At 46.5% G+C, this 20,134-nt stretch overlaps 1 protein-coding gene across 1 annotated transcript; it reads left to right on the top strand.

Moving 5' to 3' along the window:
• The first annotated feature begins 670 nt into the window (after positions 1–670).
• Positions 671–18,792, top strand: krt18a.1 (keratin 18a, tandem duplicate 1). The gene is made up of 7 exons (XM_067239489.1): positions 671–1,250; positions 15,667–15,749; positions 15,951–16,107; positions 16,459–16,623; positions 16,941–17,066; positions 17,693–17,913; positions 18,249–18,792. Exons 1-7 carry the CDS (start codon positions 825–827, stop codon positions 18,367–18,369), a joined length of 1,299 nt encoding a protein of 432 aa, XP_067095590.1. The 5' UTR covers positions 671–824; the 3' UTR covers positions 18,370–18,792.
• The last annotated feature ends 1,342 nt before the right edge of the window (positions 18,793–20,134 follow it).

The following is a 20,134-nucleotide window of genomic DNA, read 5'->3' as shown; positions in this document are numbered from 1 at the left end:
CCCTGTCCTGTCCAGACCTGATCATGACATCTCTGCCTGGAACTTACCTGTGACTAAACAACCTTATCTGTCACCACCACCATCCCTTTAACTCTACCTCTCCCACACCCCAGCCCCTTCTCCCAGTCACACCTTATCCTCCCGCATCCCTCCCTTATCCCTCCATATTATCCTCCAGCTCTACCTCATTCCTCCCTATACTTCCCTCCGTCACACTCAAATATGGAAGCATATTTTCTTTATTCTTTTTTATGTACTGTATATTTTGGACAGTTTAAGTGAAGAGTGGCAGGAAACGCAGGGAGAGAGCGAGAGAAAGACATGCAACAAAGGGCTTTTACTTTACAATGAATTCATGAATGAAGGGTGATTCATCTGTAAAGTTTATACAAGTATACAGACACACAATGTGTGTGGTGTGGTAAAAAACACATATTTTGACATATTTTCAAATACACACCTTGTATTTGCTTGTGTAAATCCTCAGAGAAGGAGTTTTCAGTAAACTCCTTCATGAAGTAGTTTGAAAGTTTCAAATGGAATTCCTGTGGGTGCAGAGGGGCGGGGGGGGGGCGTGGCCAGGGCTGGGGGCAGGCCAGGGGGCGGGTCTGTGGGGGCCGGCAGGTTTATAAAAGTGCAGCTGCTCCCTCCCTCCCTCCCCTACCCTGTTACTGAGGTCTGCCCTCCTTCAGCTCTCTAGTCAGTCTCACTTGCTACAACTCTCTCTCTCTGTCAGTCTCTCTCTAGTCAGTCTCACTCGATACAACTCTCTCCCTCTGTCAGTCTCTCTCGTTCAGTCTCTCTCCATCTCCCTCTTCAGCACCATGAGCTACAGAAGCAGCTCGTACTCTGTGCACACCTCCAAGGTGCCGTCCGGTCATGTGTCTCTCACCCGCTCCTCAGCCGCCCCCTCCTACCGCGCCGCCAGCATCTACGCGGGGGCTGGGGGCCAGGGGGCCCGCATCTCCTCCTCATCCTACTCTGGAGTCCGCAGCTCCCAGGGGGGCCCAGGGGCCTCCCTCTCCTCTTCCCTACAGGTGGGAGGCGACACGGCCAACATCACAGGCAACGAGAAGTTTGCCATGCAGAACTTGAACGAGCGTCTGGCCTCCTACCTGGAGACAGTCAGGAACCTGGAGCAGGCCAACGGCAAGCTAGAGCTGAAGATCAGAGAGGCTCTGGAGAAGAGTGGACCAGACCTCCACGACTACAGCCGCTACCAGGCCATCCTGGACGACCTGCGCAAGAAGGTGAGGGGGAGAGGGGGGGGGGGTGGAAGGGAGGGAGAGAGAGAGAGAGAAGGCCTATTGTGTTGTTAGGGCCTGAAAAGGAGGGAGGCAGGAGGGGAACTGGTTAGGAGGCATGTGAAGGAGGGGGAGGACTGTGGATACTAAAAGCATACTGCCCAGTCAAGTGGAAAGAGAAATTGAAAGAGAGAGACACAGAGAGAGAAGGAGAAAAGAGTTGTTGACCTACCATCAGAGGCCCAGAGAGACTCATTAAAGCTATCTGCTGATTGGCCAAATTAGTTTGTAGTTCGTTAAAGCTGTCTGCTGATTAGAGCAAATTAGTTTGTAGTTCGTTAAATCGGTGTGTTGATTGGGGCAGATTACTGCAGGGTGATAGGTGAAGAATGGTGGTGGGCAGGGGACAGGACAGGGCGGAACAGTATGGAAGGGGGGCAGGGTGGGACAGGAACCAGAATGGGACAGACAGGAAGCAGTTTGTGGGGGACTGTGGTGATCTGTGGTCAGACTAGTTCCTGGTCTAAGTGACCTCTCTGGGGGTGTGATAAGGTGTGTAGGAGCTGTATGTGTGATAAGGTGTGTAGGAGCTGTATGTGTGATAAGGTGTGTAGGAGCTGTATGTGTGATAAGGTGTGTAGGAGCTGTATGTGTGATAAGGTGTGTAGGAGCTGTATGTGTGATAAGGTGTGTAGGAGCTGTATGTGTGATAAGGTGTGTAGGAGCTGTATGTGTGATAAGGTGTGTAGGAGCTGTATGTGTGATAAGGTGTGTAGGAGCTGTATGTGTGATAAGGTGTGTAGGAGCTGTATGTGTGATAAGGTGTGTAGGAGCTGTATGTGTGATAAGGTGTGTAGGAGCTGTATGTGTGATAAGGTGTGTAGGAGCTGTATGTGTGATAAGGTGTGTAGGAGCTGTATGTGTGATAAGGTGTGTAGGAGCTGTATGTGTGATAAGGTGTGTAGGAGCTGTATGTGTGATAAGGTGTGTAGGAGCTGTATGTGTGATAAGGTGTGTAGGAGCTGTATGTGTGATAAGGTGTGTAGGAGCTGTATGTGTGATAAGGTGTGTAGGAGCTGTATGTGTGATAAGGTGTGTAGGAGCTGTATGTGTGATAAGGTGTGTAGGAGCTGTATGTGTGATAAGGTGTGTAGGAGCTGTATGTGTGATAAGGTGTGTAGGAGCTGTATGTGTGATAAGGTGTGTAGGAGCTGTATGTGTGATAAGGTGTGTAGGAGCTGTATGTGTGATAAGGTGTGTAGGAGCTGTATGTGTGATAAGGTGTGTAGGAGCTGTATGTGTGATAAGGTGTGTAGGAGCTGTATGTGTGATAAGGTGTGTAGGAGCTGTATGTGTGATAAGGTGTGTAGGAGCTGTATGTGTGATAAGGTGTGTAGGAGCTGTATGTGTGATAAGGTGTGTAGGAGCTGTATGTGTGATAAGGTGTGTAGGAGCTGTATGTGTGATAAGGTGTGTAGGAGCTGTATGTGTGATAAGGTGTGTAGGAGCTGTATGTGTGATAAGGTGTGTAGGAGCTGTATGTGTGATAAGGTGTGTAGGAGCTGTATGTGTGATAAGGTGTGTAGGAGCTGTATGTGTGATAAGGTGTGTAGGAGCTGTATGTGTGATAAGGTGTGTAGGAGCTGTATGTGTGATAAGGTGTGTAGGAGCTGTATGTGTGATAAGGTGTGTAGGAGCTGTATGTGTGATAAGGTGTGTAGGAGCTGTATGTGTGATAAGGTGTGTAGGAGCTGTATGTGTGATAAGGTGTGTAGGAGCTGTATGTGTGATAAGGTGTGTAGGAGCTGTATGTGTGATAAGGTGTGTAGGAGCTGTATGTGTGATAAGGTGTGTAGGAGCTGTATGTGTGATAAGGTGTGTAGGAGCTGTATGTGTGATAAGGTGTGTAGGAGCTGTATGTGTGATAAGGTGTGTAGGAGCTGTATGTGTGATAAGGTGTGTAGGAGCTGTATGTGTGATAAGGTGTGTAGGAGCTGTATGTGTGATAAGGTGTGTAGGAGCTGTATGTGTGATAAGGTGTGTAGGAGCTGTATGTGTGATAAGGTGTGTAGGAGCTGTATGTGTGATAAGGTGTGTAGGAGCTGTATGTGTGATAAGGTGTGTAGGAGCTGTATGTGTGATAAGGTGTGTAGGAGCTGTATGTGTGATAAGGTGTGTAGGAGCTGTATGTGTGATAAGGTGTGTAGGAGCTGTATGTGTGATAAGGTGTGTAGGAGCTGTATGTGTGATAAGGTGTGTAGGAGCTGTATGTGTGATAAGGTGTGTAGGAGCTGTATGTGTGATAAGGTGTGTAGGAGCTGTATGTGTGATAAGGTGTGTAGGAGCTGTATGTGTGATAAGGTGTGTAGGAGCTGTATGTGTGATAAGGTGTGTAGGAGCTGTATGTGTGATAAGGTGTGTAGGAGCTGTATGTGTGATAAGGTGTGTAGGAGCTGTATGTGTGATAAGGTGTGTAGGAGCTGTATGTGTGATAAGGTGTGTAGGAGCTGTATGTGTGATAAGGTGTGTAGGAGCTGTATGTGTGATAAGGTGTGTAGGAGCTGTATGTGTGATAAGGTGTGTAGGAGCTGTATGTGTGATAAGGTGTGTAGGAGCTGTATGTGTGATAAGGTGTGTAGGAGCTGTATGTGTGATAAGGTGTGTAGGAGCTGTATGTGTGATAAGGTGTGTAGGAGCTGTATGTGTGATAAGGTGTGTAGGAGCTGTATGTGTGATAAGGTGTGTAGGAGCTGTATGTGTGATAAGGTGTGTAGGAGCTGTATGTGTGATAAGGTGTGTAGGAGCTGTATGTGTGATAAGGTGTGTAGGAGCTGTATGTGTGATAAGGTGTGTAGGAGCTGTATGTGTGATAAGGTGTGTAGGAGCTGTATGTGTGATAAGGTGTGTAGGAGCTGTATGTGTGATAAGGTGTGTAGGAGCTGTATGTGTGATAAGGTGTGTAGGAGCTGTATGTGTGATAAGGTGTGTAGGAGCTGTATGTGTGATAAGGTGTGTAGGAGCTGTATGTGTGATAAGGTGTGTAGGAGCTGTATGTGTGATAAGGTGTGTAGGAGCTGTATGTGTGATAAGGTGTGTAGGAGCTGTATGTGTGATAAGGTGTGTAGGAGCTGTATGTGTGATAAGGTGTGTAGGAGCTGTATGTGTGATAAGGTGTGTAGGAGCTGTATGTGTGATAAGGTGTGTAGGAGCTGTATGTGTGATAAGGTGTGTAGGAGCTGTATGTGTGATAAGGTGTGTAGGAGCTGTATGTGTGATAAGGTGTGTAGGAGCTGTATGTGTGATAAGGTGTGTAGGAGCTGTATGTGTGATAAGGTGTGTAGGAGCTGTATGTGTGATAAGGTGTGTAGGAGCTGTATGTGTGATAAGGTGTGTAGGAGCTGTATGTGTGATAAGGTGTGTAGGAGCTGTATGTGTGATAAGGTGTGTAGGAGCTGTATGTGTGATAAGGTGTGTAGGAGCTGTATGTGTGATAAGGTGTGTAGGAGCTGTATGTGTGATAAGGTGTGTAGGAGCTGTATGTGTGATAAGGTGTGTAGGAGCTGTATGTGTGATAAGGTGTGTAGGAGCTGTATGTGTGATAAGGTGTGTAGGAGCTGTATGTGTGATAAGGTGTGTAGGAGCTGTATGTGTGATAAGGTGTGTAGGAGCTGTATGTGTGATAAGGTGTGTAGGAGCTGTATGTGTGATAAGGTGTGTAGGAGCTGTATGTGTGATAAGGTGTGTAGGAGCTGTATGTGTGATAAGGTGTGTAGGAGCTGTATGTGTGATAAGGTGTGTAGGAGCTGTATGTGTGATAAGGTGTGTAGGAGCTGTATGTGTGATAAGGTGTGTAGGAGCTGTATGTGTGATAAGGTGTGTAGGAGCTGTATGTGTGATAAGGTGTGTAGGAGCTGTATGTGTGATAAGGTGTGTAGGAGCTGTATGTGTGATAAGGTGTGTAGGAGCTGTATGTGTGATAAGGTGTGTAGGAGCTGTATGTGTGATAAGGTGTGTAGGAGCTGTATGTGTGATAAGGTGTGTAGGAGCTGTATGTGTGATAAGGTGTGTAGGAGCTGTATGTGTGATAAGGTGTGTAGGAGCTGTATGTGTGATAAGGTGTGTAGGAGCTGTATGTGTGATAAGGTGTGTAGGAGCTGTATGTGTGATAAGGTGTGTAGGAGCTGTATGTGTGATAAGGTGTGTAGGAGCTGTATGTGTGATAAGGTGTGTAGGAGCTGTATGTGTGATAAGGTGTGTAGGAGCTGTATGTGTGATAAGGTGTGTAGGAGCTGTATGTGTGATAAGGTGTGTAGGAGCTGTATGTGTGATAAGGTGTGTAGGAGCTGTATGTGTGATAAGGTGTGTAGGAGCTGTATGTGTGATAAGGTGTGTAGGAGCTGTATGTGTGATAAGGTGTGTAGGAGCTGTATGTGTGATAAGGTGTGTAGGAGCTGTATGTGTGATAAGGTGTGTAGGAGCTGTATGTGTGATAAGGTGTGTAGGAGCTGTATGTGTGATAAGGTGTGTAGGAGCTGTATGTGTGATAAGGTGTGTAGGAGCTGTATGTGTGATAAGGTGTGTAGGAGCTGTATGTGTGATAAGGTGTGTAGGAGCTGTATGTGTGATAAGGTGTGTAGGAGCTGTATGTGTGATAAGGTGTGTAGGAGCTGTATGTGTGATAAGGTGTGTAGGAGCTGTATGTGTGATAAGGTGTGTAGGAGCTGTATGTGTGATAAGGTGTGTAGGAGCTGTATGTGTGATAAGGTGTGTAGGAGCTGTATGTGTGATAAGGTGTGTAGGAGCTGTATGTGTGATAAGGTGTGTAGGAGCTGTATGTGTGATAAGGTGTGTAGGAGCTGTATGTGTGATAAGGTGTGTAGGAGCTGTATGTGTGATAAGGTGTGTAGGAGCTGTATGTGTGATAAGGTGTGTAGGAGCTGTATGTGTGATAAGGTGTGTAGGAGCTGTATGTGTGATAAGGTGTGTAGGAGCTGTATGTGTGATAAGGTGTGTAGGAGCTGTATGTGTGATAAGGTGTGTAGGAGCTGTATGTGTGATAAGGTGTGTAGGAGCTGTATGTGTGATAAGGTGTGTAGGAGCTGTATGTGTGATAAGGTGTGTAGGAGCTGTATGTGTGATAAGGTGTGTAGGAGCTGTATGTGTGATAAGGTGTGTAGGAGCTGTATGTGTGATAAGGTGTGTAGGAGCTGTATGTGTGATAAGGTGTGTAGGAGCTGTATGTGTGATAAGGTGTGTAGGAGCTGTATGTGTGATAAGGTGTGTAGGAGCTGTATGTGTGATAAGGTGTGTAGGAGCTGTATGTGTGATAAGGTGTGTAGGAGCTGTATGTGTGATAAGGTGTGTAGGAGCTGTATGTGTGATAAGGTGTGTAGGAGCTGTATGTGTGATAAGGTGTGTAGGAGCTGTATGTGTGATAAGGTGTGTAGGAGCTGTATGTGTGATAAGGTGTGTAGGAGCTGTATGTGTGATAAGGTGTGTAGGAGCTGTATGTGTGATAAGGTGTGTAGGAGCTGTATGTGTGATAAGGTGTGTAGGAGCTGTATGTGTGATAAGGTGTGTAGGAGCTGTATGTGTGATAAGGTGTGTAGGAGCTGTATGTGTGATAAGGTGTGTAGGAGCTGTATGTGTGATAAGGTGTGTAGGAGCTGTATGTGTGATAAGGTGTGTAGGAGCTGTATGTGTGATAAGGTGTGTAGGAGCTGTATGTGTGATAAGGTGTGTAGGAGCTGTATGTGTGATAAGGTGTGTAGGAGCTGTATGTGTGATAAGGTGTGTAGGAGCTGTATGTGTGATAAGGTGTGTAGGAGCTGTATGTGTGATAAGGTGTGTAGGAGCTGTATGTGTGATAAGGTGTGTAGGAGCTGTATGTGTGATAAGGTGTGTAGGAGCTGTATGTGTGATAAGGTGTGTAGGAGCTGTATGTGTGATAAGGTGTGTAGGAGCTGTATGTGTGATAAGGTGTGTAGGAGCTGTATGTGTGATAAGGTGTGTAGGAGCTGTATGTGTGATAAGGTGTGTAGGAGCTGTATGTGTGATAAGGTGTGTAGGAGCTGTATGTGTGATAAGGTGTGTAGGAGCTGTATGTGTGATAAGGTGTGTAGGAGCTGTATGTGTGATAAGGTGTGTAGGAGCTGTATGTGTGATAAGGTGTGTAGGAGCTGTATGTGTGATAAGGTGTGTAGGAGCTGTATGTGTGATAAGGTGTGTAGGAGCTGTATGTGTGATAAGGTGTGTAGGAGCTGTATGTGTGATAAGGTGTGTAGGAGCTGTATGTGTGATAAGGTGTGTAGGAGCTGTATGTGTGATAAGGTGTGTAGGAGCTGTATGTGTGATAAGGTGTGTAGGAGCTGTATGTGTGATAAGGTGTGTAGGAGCTGTATGTGTGATAAGGTGTGTAGGAGCTGTATGTGTGATAAGGTGTGTAGGAGCTGTATGTGTGATAAGGTGTGTAGGAGCTGTATGTGTGATAAGGTGTGTAGGAGCTGTATGTGTGATAAGGTGTGTAGGAGCTGTATGTGTGATAAGGTGTGTAGGAGCTGTATGTGTGATAAGGTGTGTAGGAGCTGTATGTGTGATAAGGTGTGTAGGAGCTGTATGTGTGATAAGGTGTGTAGGAGCTGTATGTGTGATAAGGTGTGTAGGAGCTGTATGTGTGATAAGGTGTGTAGGAGCTGTATGTGTGATAAGGTGTGTAGGAGCTGTATGTGTGATAAGGTGTGTAGGAGCTGTATGTGTGATAAGGTGTGTAGGAGCTGTATGTGTGATAAGGTGTGTAGGAGCTGTATGTGTGATAAGGTGTGTAGGAGCTGTATGTGTGATAAGGTGTGTAGGAGCTGTATGTGTGATAAGGTGTGTAGGAGCTGTATGTGTGATAAGGTGTGTAGGAGCTGTATGTGTGATAAGGTGTGTAGGAGCTGTATGTGTGATAAGGTGTGTAGGAGCTGTATGTGTGATAAGGTGTGTAGGAGCTGTATGTGTGATAAGGTGTGTAGGAGCTGTATGTGTGATAAGGTGTGTAGGAGCTGTATGTGTGATAAGGTGTGTAGGAGCTGTATGTGTGATAAGGTGTGTAGGAGCTGTATGTGTGATAAGGTGTGTAGGAGCTGTATGTGTGATAAGGTGTGTAGGAGCTGTATGTGTGATAAGGTGTGTAGGAGCTGTATGTGTGATAAGGTGTGTAGGAGCTGTATGTGTGATAAGGTGTGTAGGAGCTGTATGTGTGATAAGGTGTGTAGGAGCTGTATGTGTGATAAGGTGTGTAGGAGCTGTATGTGTGATAAGGTGTGTAGGAGCTGTATGTGTGATAAGGTGTGTAGGAGCTGTATGTGTGATAAGGTGTGTAGGAGCTGTATGTGTGATAAGGTGTGTAGGAGCTGTATGTGTGATAAGGTGTGTAGGAGCTGTATGTGTGATAAGGTGTGTAGGAGCTGTATGTGTGATAAGGTGTGTAGGAGCTGTATGTGTGATAAGGTGTGTAGGAGCTGTATGTGTGATAAGGTGTGTAGGAGCTGTATGTGTGATAAGGTGTGTAGGAGCTGTATGTGTGATAAGGTGTGTAGGAGCTGTATGTGTGATAAGGTGTGTAGGAGCTGTATGTGTGATAAGGTGTGTAGGAGCTGTATGTGTGATAAGGTGTGTAGGAGCTGTATGTGTGATAAGGTGTGTAGGAGCTGTATGTGTGATAAGGTGTGTAGGAGCTGTATGTGTGATAAGGTGTGTAGGAGCTGTATGTGTGATAAGGTGTGTAGGAGCTGTATGTGTGATAAGGTGTGTAGGAGCTGTATGTGTGATAAGGTGTGTAGGAGCTGTATGTGTGATAAGGTGTGTAGGAGCTGTATGTGTGATAAGGTGTGTAGGAGCTGTATGTGTGATAAGGTGTGTAGGAGCTGTATGTGTGATAAGGTGTGTAGGAGCTGTATGTGTGATAAGGTGTGTAGGAGCTGTATGTGTGATAAGGTGTGTAGGAGCTGTATGTGTGATAAGGTGTGTAGGAGCTGTATGTGTGATAAGGTGTGTAGGAGCTGTATGTGTGATAAGGTGTGTAGGAGCTGTATGTGTGATAAGGTGTGTAGGAGCTGTATGTGTGATAAGGTGTGTAGGAGCTGTATGTGTGATAAGGTGTGTAGGAGCTGTATGTGTGATAAGGTGTGTAGGAGCTGTATGTGTGATAAGGTGTGTAGGAGCTGTATGTGTGATAAGGTGTGTAGGAGCTGTATGTGTGATAAGGTGTGTAGGAGCTGTATGTGTGATAAGGTGTGTAGGAGCTGTATGTGTGATAAGGTGTGTAGGAGCTGTATGTGTGATAAGGTGTGTAGGAGCTGTATGTGTGATAAGGTGTGTAGGAGCTGTATGTGTGATAAGGTGTGTAGGAGCTGTATGTGTGATAAGGTGTGTAGGAGCTGTATGTGTGATAAGGTGTGTAGGAGCTGTATGTGTGATAAGGTGTGTAGGAGCTGTATGTGTGATAAGGTGTGTAGGAGCTGTATGTGTGATAAGGTGTGTAGGAGCTGTATGTGTGATAAGGTGTGTAGGAGCTGTATGTGTGATAAGGTGTGTAGGAGCTGTATGTGTGATAAGGTGTGTAGGAGCTGTATGTGTGATAAGGTGTGTAGGAGCTGTATGTGTGATAAGGTGTGTAGGAGCTGTATGTGTGATAAGGTGTGTAGGAGCTGTATGTGTGATAAGGTGTGTAGGAGCTGTATGTGTGATAAGGTGTGTAGGAGCTGTATGTGTGATAAGGTGTGTAGGAGCTGTATGTGTGATAAGGTGTGTAGGAGCTGTATGTGTGATAAGGTGTGTAGGAGCTGTATGTGTGATAAGGTGTGTAGGAGCTGTATGTGTGATAAGGTGTGTAGGAGCTGTATGTGTGATAAGGTGTGTAGGAGCTGTATGTGTGATAAGGTGTGTAGGAGCTGTATGTGTGATAAGGTGTGTAGGAGCTGTATGTGTGATAAGGTGTGTAGGAGCTGTATGTGTGATAAGGTGTGTAGGAGCTGTATGTGTGATAAGGTGTGTAGGAGCTGTATGTGTGATAAGGTGTGTAGGAGCTGTATGTGTGATAAGGTGTGTAGGAGCTGTATGTGTGATAAGGTGTGTAGGAGCTGTATGTGTGATAAGGTGTGTAGGAGCTGTATGTGTGATAAGGTGTGTAGGAGCTGTATGTGTGATAAGGTGTGTAGGAGCTGTATGTGTGATAAGGTGTGTAGGAGCTGTATGTGTGATAAGGTGTGTAGGAGCTGTATGTGTGATAAGGTGTGTAGGAGCTGTATGTGTGATAAGGTGTGTAGGAGCTGTATGTGTGATAAGGTGTGTAGGAGCTGTATGTGTGATAAGGTGTGTAGGAGCTGTATGTGTGATAAGGTGTGTAGGAGCTGTATGTGTGATAAGGTGTGTAGGAGCTGTATGTGTGATAAGGTGTGTAGGAGCTGTATGTGTGATAAGGTGTGTAGGAGCTGTATGTGTGATAAGGTGTGTAGGAGCTGTATGTGTGATAAGGTGTGTAGGAGCTGTATGTGTGATAAGGTGTGTAGGAGCTGTATGTGTGATAAGGTGTGTAGGAGCTGTATGTGTGATAAGGTGTGTAGGAGCTGTATGTGTGATAAGGTGTGTAGGAGCTGTATGTGTGATAAGGTGTGTAGGAGCTGTATGTGTGATAAGGTGTGTAGGAGCTGTATGTGTGATAAGGTGTGTAGGAGCTGTATGTGTGATAAGGTGTGTAGGAGCTGTATGTGTGATAAGGTGTGTAGGAGCTGTATGTGTGATAAGGTGTGTAGGAGCTGTATGTGTGATAAGGTGTGTAGGAGCTGTATGTGTGATAAGGTGTGTAGGAGCTGTATGTGTGATAAGGTGTGTAGGAGCTGTATGTGTGATAAGGTGTGTAGGAGCTGTATGTGTGATAAGGTGTGTAGGAGCTGTATGTGTGATAAGGTGTGTAGGAGCTGTATGTGTGATAAGGTGTGTAGGAGCTGTATGTGTGATAAGGTGTGTAGGAGCTGTATGTGTGATAAGGTGTGTAGGAGCTGTATGTGTGATAAGGTGTGTAGGAGCTGTATGTGTGATAAGGTGTGTAGGAGCTGTATGTGTGATAAGGTGTGTAGGAGCTGTATGTGTGATAAGGTGTGTAGGAGCTGTATGTGTGATAAGGTGTGTAGGAGCTGTATGTGTGATAAGGTGTGTAGGAGCTGTATGTGTGATAAGGTGTGTAGGAGCTGTATGTGTGATAAGGTGTGTAGGAGCTGTATGTGTGATAAGGTGTGTAGGAGCTGTATGTGTGATAAGGTGTGTAGGAGCTGTATGTGTGATAAGGTGTGTAGGAGCTGTATGTGTGATAAGGTGTGTAGGAGCTGTATGTGTGATAAGGTGTGTAGGAGCTGTATGTGTGATAAGGTGTGTAGGAGCTGTATGTGTGATAAGGTGTGTAGGAGCTGTATGTGTGATAAGGTGTGTAGGAGCTGTATGTGTGATAAGGTGTGTAGGAGCTGTATGTGTGATAAGGTGTGTAGGAGCTGTATGTGTGATAAGGTGTGTAGGAGCTGTATGTGTGATAAGGTGTGTAGGAGCTGTATGTGTGATAAGGTGTGTAGGAGCTGTATGTGTGATAAGGTGTGTAGGAGCTGTATGTGTGATAAGGTGTGTAGGAGCTGTATGTGTGATAAGGTGTGTAGGAGCTGTATGTGTGATAAGGTGTGTAGGAGCTGTATGTGTGATAAGGTGTGTAGGAGCTGTATGTGTGATAAGGTGTGTAGGAGCTGTATGTGTGATAAGGTGTGTAGGAGCTGTATGTGTGATAAGGTGTGTAGGAGCTGTATGTGTGATAAGGTGTGTAGGAGCTGTATGTGTGATAAGGTGTGTAGGAGCTGTATGTGTGATAAGGTGTGTAGGAGCTGTATGTGTGATAAGGTGTGTAGGAGCTGTATGTGTGATAAGGTGTGTAGGAGCTGTATGTGTGATAAGGTGTGTAGGAGCTGTATGTGTGATAAGGTGTGTAGGAGCTGTATGTGTGATAAGGTGTGTAGGAGCTGTATGTGTGATAAGGTGTGTAGGAGCTGTATGTGTGATAAGGTGTGTAGGAGCTGTATGTGTGATAAGGTGTGTAGGAGCTGTATGTGTGATAAGGTGTGTAGGAGCTGTATGTGTGATAAGGTGTGTAGGAGCTGTATGTGTGATAAGGTGTGTAGGAGCTGTATGTGTGATAAGGTGTGTAGGAGCTGTATGTGTGATAAGGTGTGTAGGAGCTGTATGTGTGATAAGGTGTGTAGGAGCTGTATGTGTGATAAGGTGTGTAGGAGCTGTATGTGTGATAAGGTGTGTAGGAGCTGTATGTGTGATAAGGTGTGTAGGAGCTGTATGTGTGATAAGGTGTGTAGGAGCTGTATGTGTGATAAGGTGTGTAGGAGCTGTATGTGTGATAAGGTGTGTAGGAGCTGTATGTGTGATAAGGTGTGTAGGAGCTGTATGTGTGATAAGGTGTGTAGGAGCTGTATGTGTGATAAGGTGTGTAGGAGCTGTATGTGTGATAAGGTGTGTAGGAGCTGTATGTGTGATAAGGTGTGTAGGAGCTGTATGTGTGATAAGGTGTGTAGGAGCTGTATGTGTGATAAGGTGTGTAGGAGCTGTATGTGTGATAAGGTGTGTAGGAGCTGTATGTGTGATAAGGTGTGTAGGAGCTGTATGTGTGATAAGGTGTGTAGGAGCTGTATGTGTGATAAGGTGTGTAGGAGCTGTATGTGTGATAAGGTGTGTAGGAGCTGTATGTGTGATAAGGTGTGTAGGAGCTGTATGTGTGATAAGGTGTGTAGGAGCTGTATGTGTGATAAGGTGTGTAGGAGCTGTATGTGTGATAAGGTGTGTAGGAGCTGTATGTGTGATAAGGTGTGTAGGAGCTGTATGTGTGATAAGGTGTGTAGGAGCTGTATGTGTGATAAGGTGTGTAGGAGCTGTATGTGTGATAAGGTGTGTAGGAGCTGTATGTGTGATAAGGTGTGTAGGAGCTGTATGTGTGATAAGGTGTGTAGGAGCTGTATGTGTGATAAGGTGTGTAGGAGCTGTATGTGTGATAAGGTGTGTAGGAGCTGTATGTGTGATAAGGTGTGTAGGAGCTGTATGTGTGATAAGGTGTGTAGGAGCTGTATGTGTGATAAGGTGTGTAGGAGCTGTATGTGTGATAAGGTGTGTAGGAGCTGTATGTGTGATAAGGTGTGTAGGAGCTGTATGTGTGATAAGGTGTGTAGGAGCTGTATGTGTGATAAGGTGTGTAGGAGCTGTATGTGTGATAAGGTGTGTAGGAGCTGTATGTGTGATAAGGGAGGGGGGAGTCATGGTCACATATTGCATTAGGAAATACTGACTGGAAATGGAATCATGCATAAGTCATCTAAAATGTTTGGTATTAACCATTTGTGTGGCTCAGAGTTCAGAAAGTTGTTTCCCAGCCTCTGCAGCTGGGGTAGTGTGTGAAACAGAGAGAGAAGACTGATGAGTGTGCTAGTTGAAGCGAGGTTGTGTCACCTGGCCTGACAGAGCTGATAAGAGCGGTCACACCTACACAGAGCTGTTATGATGTCCGCTCTCACAGGGTGGAGTTTGGATGAATTAGTTTAGAAGTGCTTTCTTCAACAGCAATTAAACAACACTTCCTATTTCTCTTGATAAAGCCCATTGACATTTTTTGTGTGCGTGTATGTTTGTGTGTGTGTGAGTGTGTGTGTGTGTGTGTGTGTGTGTGTGTGTGTGTGTGTGTGTATGTGAGAGAGTATAAGTGTGTGTGTGTGTGTGTTTGTGTGTGTTTCCAACAATTCCAACACACCCCACCTACCATCAGACTGTTCTTCTTCCTGCTTTTAGTACTCCAGAACTCACAAAGGAAAACACTGAACAATCAGTTACTCATCCCAAGACTCTAAAACAAGGAGATCTAACCCTTGCTTTCACTGTGTGACTGCTGTGAACCAGTAGTCTGAGAGGAACATGAGGAAAACGTTTCCATGTGGAACATTCCAGTCACGCCGTCTGGGTTTGTCCATAGATCTCAGATGAAATCTCCTCAGGCACTGAGTGATCAATGTATGGCACGTATGAGTATAAACATACATATCCATCACCATTATTTATAATCAGGATAACTGGTGGAGAATATCGGCTACCAGCTCAGCCTCTTAACTCAGTTCCCAGAAGTGAAACTAACTTGGGAACAAGGTCAGTAAACTTTGCCTTGCAAATGAGAACATTTGCAAATGAGAACAAACAAAACATTTAACCTGGAGGGAAGGAGAGGAGAGGGAAGAGAGGGGGGAAGAGAGGGCAGGAGAGGAGAGGAGAAGAGAGGGGGAAGGAAGACAAGGGAGGAGAAGAGAGGAGAGGGAAGGAGACAAGAGGAGAAGAGAGGGGGAGAGGGCAGGAGAGGAGAGGAGAAGAGAGGGGGAAGGAAGACAAGGGAGGAGAAGAGAGGAGAGGGAAGGAGACAAGAGGAGAAGAGAGGGGGAGAGGGCAGGAGAGGAGAAGAGGAAGGAAGACAAGGGAGGAGAAGAGAGGAGAGGGAAGGAGACAAGAGGAGAAGAGAGGGGGAGAGGGCAGGAGAGGAGAGGGGAAGAGAGGGGGAAGGAAGATAAGGGAGGAGAAGAGAGGAGAGGGGAGGAGACGAGAGAGGAAGAGGCGGGAGAGTGGAGGATCACGCAGGGTAAGGTCAGGGGTTTGGCCTTGTGTGGTTAAGGCCAGTGTTAGGGATTGCAGTTAGAGTATGTATTAGGGTGGTTTGGGTGGGGGTTAAGATTGGGTTTTAGGGTTAGAGTATGTATTTAAATGTCAGGATTGGGGTTTGTGATGTTGTTCATCCTGCTGAATATTGACCGCCCATCGTTACAGACCGGTTCTATCCAGTTGAATCTAATTCCACTGCTCAGCGTCACAACTACTTCCGGATAGCAGGAAGTGATACCCACCCTGTCCACGACACAAACAAGTCTGTACATAATAGCAACAGGAAACCCAACCCAGGATACACCCAGCCACACACACTTACATACACTTACACACACACTTACACGCACACATACACATTTACACACACAGCAGATGTTCCATTAGGAGTGGTGGCCAGCTGTGTCTGCAGGTTAATGATTGGCTCCATCTCCACTCTGTAACTAAACAAACAGTGGGATAGCTGGCTTCAGCAGTCCACACACACATACACACACACATCCACACACATACACACACACACATCCACACACACACATCCACGAGCACTCACATGCAGGTCAGAGGCCTTGACTAGCTGTAGGAGAACACAGCTGTAGGAGAACCCTGATTAGCTGATCAGAAGGTAAACAGAGTTAGGGATAGATAGGCTGTTGTTAACAGCATCTCTGTGTTGTTCCAGGCAGTGACCTTATCTGTGTTTCAGGTGTTTGATGCAACCGTGGACAATGCTCGTCTGATACTGCAGATTGACAACGCCCGCCTCGCCGCTGACGACTTCAGAGTGAAGTAAGAAGAGCCCTGTGTGTTTACACTGATCACAGATCCCTGTGTGTTTACACTGATCACAGATCCCTGTGTGTTTACACTGATGAAGCCTCGAGGCTTTAGAAACAGACAGTTAGAGCCACACCCAAGGCACACACAGGTGGAATAGCCATCAGTGGAGAATGAGGGTCATCACTAAAGGATGTGTGTGCGTGTGTGTAGGTACGAGTCGGAGCTGTCTATCCGCCAGTCTGTGGAAGCTGACATTGTGGGTCTGAGGAAGGTGATTGATGACACCAACTTGGGCCGCATGAACCTGGAGAGCGAGATTGAGGGCTTGAAGGAGGAGCTCATCTTCCTCAAGAAGAACCACGACAACGTAAGCTGTCACATAATCCCAGCCTCTAACCCAGCCTCTTAACCAGCCTCCAACACACTTCCCCCAGCCTCTAACCCAGCCTCTGAACCAGCCTCCAACACACTTCCCCAACCTCTAACCCAGCCTCTTAACCAGCCTCCAACACATTTCCCCCATCCTCTAACCCAGCCTCTTAACCAGCCTCTGAACCAGCCTCCAACACACTTCCCCCAGCCTCTAACCCAGCCTCTTAACCAGCCTCTGAACCAGCCTCCAACACACTTCCCCCAGCCGTGCAGTCTCATCTGAACCATCCCACCCATTCAACACAAAGGGTACCTCCATCCTGACCTCACATCCTGTCTGTAACAGGAAGTGATGGAGCTGCGTGCCCAGGTGTCCCAATCTGGAGTGCAGGTCGACGTGGATGCCCCTAAAGGCCAGGACCTGGCACAGATCATGTCTGAGATCAGAGCCAAGTACGAGAAGATGGCCCTGAAGAACCAGGAGGAGCTGAAAGCGTGGCATGAATCTCAGGTGAGCAGGACATCTCGTAGTGAATCCTGTGATGACTAAAGATCTAGAAATGGAAGCCTGACCTGAGCCCAGACACAATTATTTGATATGTATTAATTTAGCAGAGGCTTTTATACAAAGTGACATACAGAGTACATAGAAAGTACAGCAGAGAATTACGGATCAGAAGTGCTTAGGGTTAGGGTTAGTGAAGTGCAGAATTCTAACAGTATTTTGGTGGTCAGAGTCAAGGAACGGTCTTCCAATTACCAACAGTCATATCTCAGCTACATCTGAGGAGGTGGAGAGGAGGTTGAGAGCTGTGCTGTGTTCTGCAGATCACAGAGGTCCAGACCCAGGTGAGCCACAACACAGAGGCGCTGCAGTGCTCCCGCTCGGAGGTGAACGACCTCCGCAGACAGCTGCAGACCCTGGAGATAGAGCTGGAGTCCCAGAAGAGCCTGGTTAGACTCACACACACACACACACACTCACACACACACTCACAAACACTCAAACACTCACACACTCACACACACACACACACACTCACAAACACACACACTCACACACACTCACACACACTCACACACACACACACACACATACACTCACACACACACAGACAATTATACTTTCTCTCAAACACACACACATACACACACTTGAACACTCAACACACACTTTCACACTCATTCAAATCAATTTTCACATGCAACCAACGTTAGTACAGATAAACACATCTTTCTCCCTTCCTCCTCCTTCCTTCCCTCCCTCTTCTTTCTTCTCCCTCCCTCCCTCCCCCCCTCCCTCTCTCCCCCTCTCTCTCCCCCTCCCTCCCCCTCCCTCCCCCCCTCCCTCTCTCCCCTTCTCTCTCCCCCTCCCCCTCCCTCCCTCCCCCCTCCCTCTCTCCCCCTCTCTCTCCCCCTCCCCCTCCCTCCCTCCCCCCTCCCTCTCTCCCCCTCTCTCTCCCCCTCCCCCTCCCTCCCTCCCTCCCCCCTCCCTCCCCCCCCTCCCTCTCTCCCCCTTCTCCCCCCCTCCCTCTCTCCCCCTTTCTCTCCCCCTCCCTCCCCCTCCTCCCCACCTCCAGAAGTCCTCCCTAGATGCCACCTTGAGGGACGTGGAGATGCGCTACAACCTGGAGATGGACAGTCTGAACGGGGTGCTGCTGGGCGTGGAGGCGGAGCTGACCCAGCTGCGGGGGAGCATCCAGCAGCAGACGCAGGAGTACGAGGCGCTGCTCAACATAAAGATGAAGCTGGAGGCTGAGATCGCCACCTACAGGAGGCTGCTGGACGGGGAGGACTTCCAGTGAGTCACCGTGACGATGAGACAACATGAGAGATGGGGGTCGTGAGAACTGTTGTAGAATGTAGACAGATTGTTCTAGAACATGTACTTAACTGTTCTGGAACACTCACTGACTGTTGTGGAACCAGTGGTTGACAGTAACAAAGTGCATGTAATTCATTACTGTTCTTATGAACTGATATGTTACTCAAGTGTTTCCATTTTGGGAAACATTTTACTTTCACTCCAATACATGTTCTGACACACATACGTATTGGTCTGAAACACATACTGCCTGTTCTGAAATATCTATTTAACTGTTCTGGAACACATACTGACTTTTCTGGATCTTTCAGGCTGCAAGATGCCCTGGAGGACCAGCGAACAGTGAAGACCAAGGTGATGACCGTCACACAGACGCTGGTGGATGGCAAGGTGGTCTCTTCCAGCACGGAGACCAAGGAGAGGAACCTCTGACCTGCCAGTCCTGCTCACTTCCTGCTTATGCAATTACAGCTGACTGATTCAGGAAGAAGTCTGTTAATGTCTGGTTACACAACACTAAAAAGTAGGGTCACATGACCTCCGGGAGGGCCGACTGGACCAGATGAACTCTAACTCATACTCTATTTATTCCATCACTGCCTTATGTGTCGTTGTCTTCAGTGTTTTGATATTTTTTCTTTTAGGAGCATAGACGTTGACCAAAACATTTAACCTAAGATTGTTGTCAAATCAACATGATTTTAGACATACATAAAAATAATACAGAACCGAAAAAATTATCTGCTTGTTATGTTGAACTTTGCATCATAGTTTTCAGTCTCTCCAGTTGTGCCTGAAGGGTTAGGGTTAAGTAACCGCGCTGTCCAAACATTTCAATAAAGCCTCCAGCATTCAGCCTACTGTCTAAATGTCTTACTGTGTTTGAACATCAAATCATATTATGAACTAGAGAGGGTACAATTTCTGGGGAAATTGCATCGGTTGCAGATGGGTTCGTTTTTTGACTGACATTTTACTACTGATATTTGTGGAACTTTTAAATAAGTATGCATACTTATTATTTATGAAGATGGCAAAGATTAAAAAGCATACATTTGTTGCTGCTCATTTACACTTCAAAATACTAAGAGTGAGGTGTAGAATGGTACAGGGTTCTGTTGTCATTTCCCTTAGTGCTAGAGGGAATGTTGATAGGCTATGTTGCAACCTCACATAGTTGAAACAGTTGCATCAAAACGAAATAATTGGCCAATCCTGTGTAAATATTGTCCTAACCTATATCTAACAATGTTCTCTCTGGTAGTACCTTAGCTGAAATCACGATTCAAACAGTACCCTCTGCCAACTGAAAAAAATAAAATAAGATTGAAATGCATTTCTGAAAGACTGGCTAATATAACAAGTTTACTAGAAGTGATCATTATGTGTCAGTAACAACGTGATAAGATAATCAAAGATGAGAAAGGGAGGGGCACTATGGGGCAGATAGACTGTATGGAGAAGGAGGGAGGGGCACTATGGGGCAGATAGACTGTATGGAGAAGGAGGGAGGGGCACTATGGGGCAGATAGACTGTATGGAGAAGGATGGAGGGGCACTATGGGGCAGATAGACTGTATGGAGAAGGATGGAGGGGCACTATGGGGCAGATAGACTGTATGGAGAAGGATGGAGGGGCACTATGGGGCAGATAGACTGTATGGAGAAGGATGGAGGGGCACTATGGGGCAGATAGACTGTATGGAGAAGGATGGAGGGGCACTATGGGGCAGATAGACTGTATGGAGAAGGATGGAGGGGCACTATGGGGCAGATAGACTGTATGGAGAAGGAGGGAGGGGCACCATGTGAGTACTGTGTCAATTTGGCTTCACTTTTATTTCTGCTGCTGGCTTATTTACGTTACAACAGTTACCCCCGTTCTGCGTTCGTGCCTTTTTTACACAGAACTGCCAGGTGGCAGAGCGGCACAACATTCCCACTTTTACAGGCTGTAAAATGCCTACTGATAAGAGACCAGAGGTGAAGGCAGGTGTCTGGGGCAGGATCTACTGCAGAGGTGAAAGGTCATGCAGAGATAAGGATCTGAAGGAGGGGTGTGACACACCCCAGTGTTGCTCTGCACACATAAAACCCCATCCCTCCTCCTCCTCCTCCACTCTGCTCAGCTCAGAGTTCATCTGTCTCCTCCTTGTACGCGCTGAATGTGGACCGGAGCAGCAGGGAGTCCCGTAGC

Source organism: Osmerus mordax, chromosome 7 (genome assembly GCF_038355195.1).
Source record: "Osmerus mordax isolate fOsmMor3 chromosome 7, fOsmMor3.pri, whole genome shotgun sequence".
Lineage (NCBI taxonomy): Eukaryota > Metazoa > Chordata > Actinopteri > Osmeriformes > Osmeridae > Osmerus > Osmerus mordax.
This window is presented reverse-complemented; position numbering and strand designations above follow the sequence as displayed.